At 39.8% G+C, this 12955-nt stretch overlaps 1 protein-coding gene across 1 annotated transcript in view; it reads left to right on the top strand.

The window, feature by feature from the left end:
- The window catches only part of LYST (lysosomal trafficking regulator), a 192132-nt gene that overhangs the window by 136816 nt on the left and 42361 nt on the right, over window positions 1–12955 (top strand). Inside the window, exons 40-43 of the mRNA XM_067025680.1 lie at window positions 772–924; window positions 5920–6164; window positions 10704–10770; window positions 12146–12302. Of these exons, the coding sequence (XP_066881781.1) occupies window positions 772–924; window positions 5920–6164; window positions 10704–10770; window positions 12146–12302 (622 nt within the window). The remainder of the gene's footprint in view (window positions 1–771; window positions 925–5919; window positions 6165–10703; window positions 10771–12145; window positions 12303–12955) is intronic.

A 12955-nucleotide genomic window follows, 5' to 3' on the forward strand; every position in this document is an offset into this window, starting at 1 on the left:
AAAGCACACATAGAGCAGGCCAAAGTGTCACTTCCTCCTTACACCTGTTTTTCAAATTTCTCTTTATTTTTGACTCTTGGAGATTTCATTTCCCTTACTTTCTTGCAAGCTCAACTATACATTTAAAAGAATATTTGCTTAGTAAAAGAAATCAGTCTGAAAAGTCTACATACTGTATGATTCCAACCATATGACATTCTGGAAAAAGGAAAACAGTGGAGACAATAAAAAGATCAGTGGCTGCCAGATGGAACAGAAGGGAATTTTAGGGCAGTGAGACTAGTCTGTATGATACTGTAATGGTGGATACATGTCATTAGACATTTGTCAAAACCCATTGAACTATACAACACCAAGATTAAACTATGGACTTTAATTAAGAATAACCTATGCAATAGTGGCTCATCAGTTGTAGCACATGCACCACATGAGAACAAGATGTTCACAGTAGGGAAACTGAGTGCGGGGAGACTATACATTGGAACGCCATGCTATCTGCTCCATTTTATAAACCTAAAACTGCTCTAAAAAATAACAGCCTACTAAAAAAGTTTAAACGAAGTCTATTTAAATTTTTTTTCTTAGATTTTTTTAATCCAGCATTTTGAAGAGTTTAGTAGTGGGAGGATTTTCAGAGAATCTTATCTGCCATTTTGCCACAAAAGGAAGACTTTCTATTGCATTTTGATAGTTTTTAGCAATCTAAAATTAAAACAATTATTTATATTTCATGTAGAGCAAATACTTTCATGTTATTTCCTTTGTCTTTAGAGCCTTCAGGGAGAATTGGAACCAGCATCATTTTCCTGGACATATGAAGAAATTAAAGAAGTTCACAAGCGTTGGTGGCAATTGAGAGATAATGCAGTAGAAATCTTTTTAACAAATGGCAGAACACTCCTGTTGGCATTTGATAACACCAAGGTAAATTTGCCTTTATTAATACATATACTTTTTCAAAGCGATCATGGATCAGTGTAACTGCACTCATACTGATTAAATGGAGTTTTAACTTATTTAAACTTTGTTTCTGAAATCAAATAAAAATGGCCTTATTTCTTAGTACTGATTACAGTAAATAGTTATCTTAGGATTATTTTTGTCCTCCAAAACTGTATTAAATTCTCATTCCCCAGAGTGACAGTATCTGTAAAAAGCGAATGAACGAATGTATAACCAACCTGAAAGTAGTTTAACCTTGATAGTAGATTCCATTTTTGACAAACCCTTTTTTGACCGCCACATCCTTTCAGCTACTATGTGTCTGCTAGCCTTCATAGAAAACCTCTTGGAAGAAACTGTGAATGCTTGCTGCTTCCAATTCCTCCCCTCCGGTTCTCTTTGGAAATGCTCCAGTCAGATCTTCTCACCACTCCTCCTGTAACTTCTCTGGTTAGCATCACCAGTGACCTTCCTGTTGCTAAACCCTATGGTCATATTTCTTATTCTTCATCTTACTTGACTCCTCAGCAGCATTTGACACAGCTGATTATTCTCTCTTCCTTTAAAGAAAGGAAAAAAAAAAAAAAACCTTCCTCACTGGGCTTCTGAGTTATCACTTTCTTAGTTCTCCTTTTAGCTCACCAGCCATTCCTCCTCATTGTTGTTTGCAGATGCTTCCTCTGGGCATCTCGGTGCTCACTCTTCATTTTATTTTTTATTTTTAAAATTTTTTGGCCGCAGTGCACGGTTCTCAGGATCTTAGTTCCTGGACCAGGGATTGAACATCCAGGAATTGAACCCAGGCCATGGCAGTGAAAGCGCCGAGTCCTAACCACTGGAACGCTAGGGAATTCCCAGGGCTCACCCTCCAGACCTCTTCTCTTCTCATTCCATCTTGTGACTTTAAATACTATCTGTGTTATAACAATTTACAGATTTATATCACCACCCAAACCTCTTCCCTGGATGCCCACTCAAATATTTAAGTTTCTACTTGGCATCTCCACTTGGAAGTCTAATTGGCATCTCAAATTTTACACGGACAAAACTGAACTTCTAATCTCCCCCCGAAATCTCTTTGCAGTTTTCCCCATCTCAGTAAATGGCGACTCCAGTGTTTCTGATTGGCCAGGTCAAAAACCTGGGGATTATCCTCGACTCCTCTTATTCTTTCATCTACTACATCTACTCTATCAGGAAGTCCTGTTGGCTCACCCCTCAGCATACATCCAGAATCTGACTGCTTCCACTGCTACCATCCTGGTCCAAGGCACTGTCATCTCTTGCATAAATCATTACAGTAGCCTCCTAACTGGCCTCCCTGCTTCCATACTCCTTCTTCTTTCAGACTGTTCTCAACACAGCAGCTAAAGTGTGTCAGATCGTGCCATTCCTCTGCTCAAAACCCTCCGACCACTTTCTGTGTCACTCCATTAAAGGCAAAGACCTTACAGTGTTGAATAATCTGGCACTTCCCTATCTCTCTGACCTTATCTTCTACCATTTTATCCTTCACTCTCTCTAATCCATCTGTGGAGACCTTGTTTACCTTGACTATAGCAGACACACTGATGCCTCAGGGCCTTGGCACTTCCTGCTCCCTAGAATGCTGCCTGGAATGCTTTTCCTCTTAGAACTACATTACTGACTCCCTTACTTTTCTCAGGTTCCCTGGTCAAATGTCTTCTTATCAGAGAGACTTCCCTGGTTACTCTAAATAAAACAGCAACCCCTGCCTCACTGCTACCCCCAAGCATCCCTTACCTCCTTTGCTTTGCTCTGTTTTTCCCACAGCACTTAAAAGCATCCAACAGTGTCTCCCCAATAGACTATAAGGACTTTGTTTTGTTAAGTGCTTCAGCTTTAGCACCTTAAACATGCTGGTATATAGGTGCTCAATAAATATTTGTTGAATGAATAAATGTTTCCTTTTTCTTGCAGAGGCTAGTATGCAAACTGTCATAAATTCTTTTCCACCAACCTTAGCTTCAGCAGTAGGCAAACTTCAGATTTATATTTTTTTAATTTTTATTGGAGTATAGTTGCTTTACAATGTTGTGTTAGTTTCTGCTATACAGCAAAGTGAATCAGCTATATGTATACCTATCTCCCCTCTTTTTTGGATTTCCTTCCATTTAGGTTACCACAGAGCACTGAGTAGAGTTCCCTGTGCTATACTGTAGGTTCTCATTAGTTATCTATTTTATACATAGTATCAATTGTGTTTATATGTCAATCCCCATCTCCCAATTCATCCCACCCCGACCCTTCCCCCTTGGTATCCGTACGTTTGTTCTCTACATCTGTGTCTCTATTTCTGCTTTGTAATAAGATCGTCTATATATCAGTTTTTTCCGATTCCACATATACGCATTAATATATGATATTTGTTTTTCTGTTTCTGACTTACTTCACTCTGTATGACAGTCTCTAGGTCCATCCATGTCTCTACAAATGACCCAATTTCGTTCCTTTTTATGGCTGAGTAATATTCCATTGTATATATGTACCGCATCTTCTTTATGCATTCTTCTCTTGATGGACATGTAGGTTGCTTTCATGTCCTGGCTATTGTAAATAGTGCTGCAGTGAACATTGGGGTGCATGTGTCTTTTTGAATTATGGTTTTCTCTGGGTATATGTCCGGTAGTGGGATTGCTGGGTCACATGGTAGTTCTATTTTTAGTTTTTTAAGGAACCTCCATATTGTAACCTTCAGATTTAGAATATAAGTTTAGTTTTTGTTTTTGCCTTGAACTGATTATTTTTTTAAAATTATTAAAAATACATAACATAATAGTTGCCATGTTAACCATTTTCAAGTGTACAGTTCAGTTGTGTTAAGTATATTCACATTGTTGTGAAACAGACCTTCAGGTTTAGGTTCTTAAACACCCCGTAATCTTTCCATAACCAAGATCATTCTTCTCATTCACTTTTTTTTTCTCTCTTTTTTTTTTTCTCATTCACTTTTAGTCTCATCTTTGATTACCCACATCCGTGGCTCATCTTCCTATGCCTAAAGCATATACACATTTAAGAGGGGTAATTCAAATGTGTTTTTAGCAAAGTCCTGGCTCGTCTGTTTTTTTCCATTTATTATCAATTATCATTTAATTGCTTTAGAAGAAATCAGAATACCTTTTTTCTGTGACAGAACTTTTGTGCCCCTCTAAAAAAAGAGTTTAGGGCTTCCCTGGTGGCGCAGTGGTTGAGCGTCCGCCTGCCGATGCAGGGGACGCGGGTTCGTGCCCCTGTCTGGGAGGATCCCACGTGCCGCGGAGCGGCTGGGCCCGTGAGCCATGGCCGCTGAGCTTGCGCGTCCGGAGCCTGTGCTCTGCAACGTGAGAGGCCACAGCAGTGAGAGGCCCACGAACAACCAAAAAAAAAAAAAAAATAGAGTTTATATACTAGTTTTCAATCAGTAGTGAAAATCACATATTCTGTTTTACATAGGATAGTTTATTTCATTCTCAGGAAATAAATATTATTACCCTCATATTACAGGTATGATAACTGTAACACAAAGAGTTTAAGCAAGAAAAAAGACCAGTTCTGTCTGTCAGAAAACTATGCTCTTTCTACTACATCATGTTGCATTTATTTAGATGAATACTCTTCATTTTCCTTTATTGATTTTTTTTCTTAGGGTCTGTATATAAGTGACTTTTCTATACAGACTTCTTAGTTTCTTACTGATTTCTCCAGCTGCAAAATGGGAATGTAAATTGATACAGCCACTATGGAGAACAGTACGGGGGTTCCTTAAAAAACTAAAAATAGAACTACCATAGGACCCAGCAATCCCACTACTGGGCATATACCCTGAGAAAACCATAATTCAAAAAGAGTCATGTACCAAAATGCTCATTGCAGCTCTATTTAAGATAGCCAGGACATGGAAGCAACCTAAGTGTCCATCAACAGATGAATGGATAAAGAAAATGTGGCACATATATACAATGGAATATTACTCAGCCATAAAAAGAAATGAAACTGAGTTATTTGTAATGAGGTGGATAGACCTGGAGTCTGTCATACAGAGTGAAGTAAGTCAGAAGGAGAAAAACAAATACCGTATGCTAACACATATATATGGACTCTAAGAAAAAAAAAATGTCATGAAGAGCCTAGGGGTAGGATGGGAATAAAACACAGACCTACTAGAGCATGGACTTGAAGATATGGGGAGGGGGAAGGGTAAGCTGTGACGAAGTGAGAGAGAGGCATGGACATATATACACTACCAAATGTAAATTAGATAGCTAGCGGGAAGCAGCCGCATAGCACAGGGAGATCACCTCTGTGCTTTGTGACCACCTAGAGGGGTGGGATAGGGAGGGTGGGAGGGAGGGTGATGCAAGAGGGAAGAGATATGGGAACATATGTATATGTATAACTGATTCACTTTGTTGTAAAGCAGAAACTAACACACCATTGTAAAGCAATTATACTCCAATAAAGATGTTAAAAAAAAAAAATAGTAGTTAAGAGCCACAAGTGAATAAATATTAAAAAAAAAAAGAAATAGACTCATAGATATGGAGAACAAACTAGTGGTTCCAGTGGGGAGAGAGAAGGGGGAGGGGCAAGATAAGGGGAGAGGATTAAGAGGTACAAACTATTATGTACAAAATAAATAAAGGGTATATGGTACAGTACAAGGAATGAAGCCAACATTTTATAACAACTTTAAATCGAGTATAATTTATTAAAAAATTGAATCACTATGTTGTACACCTAAAACTAATATAATATTGTTAATCAACTACACTTCAATAAATAAATAAATAGCCCAACCTTTGGAGGAAGACGTGGATTTGAATCTCAGTTCCCCACCAGTCAGTGTTATTGGGCAAAATGTATTTTCTTGGAGGACTTGAGATTAGTAACATGCCTATAATATCATGGATTCTTTGTAGGAAAATGTCAAGCCTAAAAATAAAATCTGGGTTTTTTTCTCTCCTTCCCTTATAGGTTCGTGATGATGTATACCACAGTATACTAACAAATAACCTCCCTAATCTTCTGGAATATGGCAATATCACCGCTCTGACAAATTTATGGTATACTGGACAAATTACTAATTTTGAATATTTGACTCACTTAAACAAACATGCCGGCCGATCCTTTAATGATCTCATGCAGTATCCAGTGTTCCCGTTTATCCTAGCTGACTACGTTAGTGAGACCCTTGACCTCAGCGATCCATCAGTGTACAGGTAACTAAAGACATCATCACCTTTTGGCTTTGTCAATATGCTGTATTTATTTTACTGAAGTTCTTATTGTGAGAATTTCCAAACATGCACAAAAATAGAATGAATGTATAATGAGCCCCATATGACCATGACCCCAGCTCAACAGTTATCAAGATTTTTGCCAAACTTACATCATCTTTTATTTTTCTTCTTCAGATGAACCACACAAATCTTTTATGTCATTCATATGATCTTTAGTACACATCTCTTAAGAAAAAAGTGGAACATTTTCTTTCATAACCTCAGTGCCGTTATCATAGCTAAGAAAATCAACGGTAATTTCATGGTATCATCTAACATCCAGTCCGTTTTCAAATGTCCCCTGATTATATCAGAGGTGTCTTTCTATAGTTGATTTGTTTGAGTCAGGTCCACTGTCACCTTTGGTTGCTTTGTGTCTAAAGACATAACATCTAGAACAGCTCTATTTTTGTGTATGTATTTTTCTCTTTCTTCTTCCTAACATTGACTTGTTTTTAAAACAAAAACAAGTCATTTATCTTGTAGGATGTGCCCCATTCCACATTAGCATTTAGCTTTTTCCTCTAGACTCTGTACTTCCTAGAGAATGCAAATTACTTCTAAAGGCTTGCTTAGATTCAGATTCAACTTTTTGGGGCAAGAATCCTCTAGAGGAGGTGGTGTGGAGTTTATATTGCCCTGTATCAGGAGGCCTGTGATATCCCACTCTAAGGATGCTCAGGCTGGTCCGTGGGTTCAGCCTCCCGTTGAACTTGTTTCTTTCATTGATGATTATTGTTCGAGTCTGTTATTTCACTAGGGGTTACAGAATGGTGATTTCCTATTCTCTCATTTCTTAGAAGAAAACATACAAGATGAGCCCAGGATATTTTGTTGTGTCAGAGAGCAAGGAAATTACTATAGTCTTGTCAGAAGGACTTGGGAGCCATATTTGCACACCCATGTTCATTGCAGCTTTATTCGCAGTGGCCAGGAGGTGGAGGCAGCCCAGGTGTCTGTCTGTGGATCAATGGATGGGGGAAATGAGGTGCATACACACAGAGGAATATTATTCAACCTTAAGAAGGAGGGAAGTCCTGTCACATGGATGAGCCCTGGGGACGTTGTGCTAAATGGAATGAGCCAGCCACAGAAGACAAACACTGTGTGATTCCTCTTCATGAGTTGTCTAGGGCAGTCAACTCAGACAGAGAGTGGAATGGTGGGTGTGGGGGACAGGAGAAGAGGGGAGTGGATATAGGGGGTTGTTGCTCAGCAGGTGTAGAATTTCAGCTTTACAAAATGAAAAAGTTTTAGAGACCTATTGCCCAACAATGTGGATATTGTTAACACCACTGAACCAGGAACTTGAGGATGGTTAGGATGGTAAGTTTTGTGATGTGCGTTTTTTTTAACCACAGTTACAAAAAATAAAAGACTTAGGAGCCAACTTGAAGTGGCTCTCGCTGCCAAAGATAGGACAATCTGGGCATCAGAAAGAATAATGACTACAGTTGATTGAACACGTTTGAATTTAAAAAATACTTAAATTAACAATGACACTTTTTAAAGGCCCCCAAAACAAAGCAAAACTAAACTCACTGGTCACTGTTTGGGTAGGGCGCCAATTCCCTGCTTTTGAAATTTGACAACTAAGGAAAAGAATTAAGCTTTTATCCTGCCTTTCCTGAATGAGTTGCCTTTTAGAGTAACCAAATAGCCCTAGTTGATGAGGGAATGTTCTGTTTCTTTAGTTTTAAATAACATTCTCTGGCTCAGATCAAAAAGTCAAGAAATAACAACTGTTGGCCAGGATATAGAGAAAAGAGGCCCTGTGCACTGTTGGTGGGAATGTAAATTGGTGCAGCCACTGTGGAGAACAATATGGAGGTTCCTTAAAAAACTAAAAATAGATCTGTCATATGATCCAGCCATTCTACTTCTGGGTATTTATCCAGAGGAAATGAAAACACTAACTTGAAAAGATATCTGCACCCCCCCATGTTCACTGCAGCATTATTTATAGTAGCCAAGATACGGAAACAATCTGAGTGTCCATCTGTGGATGAATGGATAAATAAAATGTCACACACACACAATGGAATACTATTTATCCATAAAAGAGAATGAAATCTTGTGACAGCATGGATGGACCTTGAGGGCATTATGCTAAGTGAAACAAGTCAGTCAAAGACAAATACCATATAAATAAGTATGATCTCACTTGTATGTGGAATCTAAAAATAAAAACAAAACAAAAACCAAACAAACAGAAAACCTCATTGATACAGAGAACAGATCGGTGGTTGCCAGAAGCACTGGGGGTGGGGGGAGATTGTGGCAAAATGGGTGAAGGGAGTCAAAAGGTACAGACTGCCAGTTATGAAATGAGCCCTGGGATGCAATGCACAGCACGATGACCTTAAGTAATAGCACTGCATTACATGTTTGAAAGTTGCTGAGAGAGTAAATCTTAAAAGTTCTCAGCACAGCAACAAAAAAATCCTGTAACTATGTGTGGTGATGGCTGCTACCTAGACTTACTGTGGTGATCATTTTATAATATCGAATATACAAATATCAAATCATTATGATGGACACCTGAAACTAATATAGTGTTCTATATCCATTACACTTCAAGTAAAAAATTATCTATGTAGTTTAAAGAAAAATTGACTGCCAATATACTATTTAGTGTGTTAGAATATTTTAATTATAACTGCTGAATAGTAGGCCTAGTTCAGACAGCTTTCAAGAAATCAGATTCAATTTAATGTATTTGTCAATTTAAAAAAGAGCAAATGGCACATTATTTATCTTTTAGACATTTTTATACACTGCTAATGTACATTTAAATTTTTACACTACTGAGGACTTCCCTGGTAGCGCAGTGGTTAAGAATCCACCTGCCAATGCAGGGGACACGGGTTCGAGCCCTGGTCTGGGAAGATCCCACATGCTGTGGAGCAGCTAAGCCCGTGCGCCACAACTACTGAGCCCATGCGCCACAACTACTAAGCCTGCTCTCTAGAGCCCGCGAGGCACAACTACTGAAGCCCACACGCCTAGAGCCCGTGCTCCACAGCAAGAGAAGCCACCTCAATGAGAAGCCTGCACACTGCAACAAAGAGTAGCCCCCGCTCATCGCAGCTAGAGAAAGCCCGTGCATGCACAGCAACGAAGACCCAACGCAGCCAAAAATAAATAAATAAATAAATTTATATTTTTTTTAAAAAGAATGATATTGTAGAAATGTATATTATGGGGGAGGGGGAGATTTTTATTTAAAAAGTAATTATACATACACAAATAAGGAGAGAGCATCTAGAAAGGTATGTACCCTTCCAGATATATTGTGAGTAATAGTATTGTGGTTGATTTTTGGTTTATTCTATTCACTCATCAGTAACTTCTGATCTTCCAACCACAACAGTATTACCTGTGTTCAAAAAAACTACATACACTGTTTAGAAAAAAATTGCACGGCAGGATCTTAAATGTGATTTCTCCTATATTGAGGTGAATTTGGATCTGTGCTATAAAACTGTCTTTACTTTTTAACAAAGTTTTTAGGATTATCTAAATCTCAAAAATGAAATTAATGTGTTTGCTATCACTAATTTTAATATCCCTAGGAAATAATTTTCCCCAAAAATAGATATATCAACATCTGGCTAAGCAGACCTGGTTTGACTTAACTGAAACTTGAGCAAATCTTGATGTTTATCTAGTTGTGGTGCCAGATGTTGAAACTCCAGGTGGTCCCATCCCAGTGCCAGACCAGATGGCACCTCAGCCAGAGAAGACTGCCCTTCCTCGTTGGTTCTTGTCCTCTTGCTCTTTCATGGGCCTCACACAGATGCTGCTTGACTCTGTAGCTTGTGAAAGTGGAGATTGATCCTTGAGTTCTCTTCCCTCCCCGATACAGTGTGAACACCAGCACAGACATGCATACACACGCACACGTTTGCTACACCGTGCACATGGTGTCAGTTACTATCCACGAATTAGATAACAAAACGTTTATGTCGGTACTCGCACTCCAGATCTCAGGGTGGTCATTTTAAGCATGTGTTGTTTCTTCAGTTTTCACTAACCTAGTAATTACATAACATCTCCTCACGATCATATCTCCTGTCCAAACTGCCTTTCACTCTTCCTTGCGGAGCTGGGTGTAGAATCTGGAAATGGGGGCAGGAACTTCCAGGGCTTGGTAGGAATCAGCTGCCATGGGCAGCATCAGTTATAATTTGGAGGAAGTAGAGGAACCAGAGAAGGGAGGGAGAACAGCAGCTCTTCTTGTGTTGGTTACTCGTTAAGTCAGGAATTTCTAATAATGGTATGCATGTGTTTAGAAAAATTCTATCTTCATAGGTTATGAAATCATAATTGTGACTTAATTGCAAAGCAACATGTGTAAGCACTAAACCAAGGGCTGAGTATTTTATTGACCACTTATTTACTTGTAAGCATCTAAGGCAGCTTAATCCCGACAGTATCAGCATACTTCAATGTTTTCCATCATCTCTTCCTTTGTAGAAATCTCTCCAAGCCCATAGCTGTGCAGTACAAAGAAAAAGAAGATCGTTACGTGGACACATACAAGGTAGGTTTAGTTTTTCCTCATGTATTTTGATAAGTAAAAACTGGATTTTTGTTTTACAGACTGTTTTACCTAATTTTAAACGTATAGTATTGATTTTTCTGTTTCCCACTTCCTTGTGCTTTGATTGACAGGCAACTGGAAATCATTATGTGATTTTCAATATTATTCTCTGTCTTAATTCTCTGAAAACATTTTGCCCAGAAAAAGAAATGCACTTACTGTTACATAAATTGGAAGCTCATAATCCGTTGTAATGTTCAAATATATAAATCATTATATTCCTTATAAAAATCACAAAGATTTCCAGGGACCTGCTATTTATATCCCCTAGTGTTATATTTAATAATATCAATATATTTATAATGTACATAATCCCTTATTATTCATCTCAGCAAATTGTGCACAGGTTTATTAACAAAAAATACTGGATTGTAAAGCTTAAAAATAGAAATTAATTACTCATTTCTGTGAAATTAATATTAATGGAATCCTGTTGGAGATTTTTAAAAACCCATTAGTCATATGTTACATTCTTCACAACAGTAGCAAGATAGGAGCAGCTGAAGCAGTTTTCTCATATTCACCACGTTATCTTATGTCAAAGTTCCAGAAAGGTCCATCCAAGCATCTTACAACTGTCACTGCTTGATTCTTCTGCAGCTAAAAATGCAGCAGTGCTATGGGAATCAAAGTGACTCCAGAAAATTCACTGTCACCTGACTTTGTTGTTAGAGACAGACAGAAGCTACAGAAGATGAGAATAGTGACAGATATTAAAAATTTGGTTGAGCTTCTTACTTTATGATGGGAAGACAGGAGTAGTTGAAAAATCACCACAGTCTTCATTATTTCTGTGTAACTCCACTGCAAAGCAGCTATAAAATGTTATATTAAAGAATTCCAATAATATGATACAGGTTTTACATTTCTATTGCAGTTCCTCTGCTAGAGAAGCATTTCTCTAAAGATTGTAGCATTACAGCTTGAGACCCTCTTAAGACTCAGACATCTCTAGTGAGAGTGGCAGCTCTTATTTATTGAGCCCTTGATCAGTTGAGCTATATTAGATATATATTATCTAAACTGATACTATTATCAATTTAGATTTATGTATTAGTTGGGAGCCAGAGGGCTGGGAGGTGGGGTACAGAACAGGTGGGTTCTCTACGAGCAAATGAGAGGGTTAACGTGCACACGGTATGTGGTCAGGCCTTAGTGGGGCACCAGACCCCTGGACACGCAGGGAGGGCTGCGGGCAAGCCATGGAGAATCGCGTCTAGTGGGCAGCAGAGAAGGGTGGGAAAGAAGACAAGTGAGGCGGCTCCAACTCCGCCTGGAGCTCACTGTCATGAGTTCTGGTCCCTGTATCCTTCAGTACCTGGAGGAGGAGTACCGCAAAGGAGCCCGGGAAGATGACCCGATGCCCCCCGTGCAGCCCTACCACTACGGTTCCCACTACTCCAACAGCGGCACCGTGCTCCACTTCCTGGTCAGGATGCCTCCTTTCACAAAGATGTTTTTAGCCTATCAAGGTAAGGGTTGTTTCATAACTACCTCAAAGGTCAGATTGGTCATCGGGGATAAAACACTTGACTGACGTCCTGAGAACGTACTGAAACTAATCAAACCATAGGAAAAAGAATTCTATATATTCCCGCAACAAAATTCTCTTTAAGAAACCAGCAGTGGTACTAGGAGGACGTGGAATTCGCGTCTCTGCACAACTAGGGCACTTACCAAGCCCCAGTGGGGGACCACGGACACCTAAGGGGACGGGAGGAATCCCCAGCGACCGGGTAGGACGTGGGGCATGGAGGGAGTGAGGGGGGAGAAGAATTGGAGGCGGGACAGGACGGGCGCCCCTGAGGGGAAGGGATCCCGGGCCTGAAGGGGGAAATTGGGGAACCACTGGGAGGGCAGAGGATCAAAAGGGAGCGTGGCCAGGTTTCCCCTGCCCACTTGGGCCCCCAGGAGCCTGCTGAGATCCCGGGCCTGATCCTCTGCCCACCGAGGCCCCTCCAGCCACGCAGGTCCTGATGGAGTGGGAGGTGGGGAAGGGGGAGCAACAGTAAAGGCCGGATCTCTGGGACCGGCACCCCTGAGGGGCGGCTGGGGGAGGGAAGGAGTTCCTACACCCAGTGGGACCTACCCACAGTTAGGGGTCCAGTGGCTATGGGAGAGGTCC

Source organism: Kogia breviceps, chromosome 2 (genome assembly GCF_026419965.1).
Source record: "Kogia breviceps isolate mKogBre1 chromosome 2, mKogBre1 haplotype 1, whole genome shotgun sequence".
Taxonomy (NCBI): Eukaryota; Metazoa; Chordata; class Mammalia; order Artiodactyla; family Physeteridae; genus Kogia; species Kogia breviceps.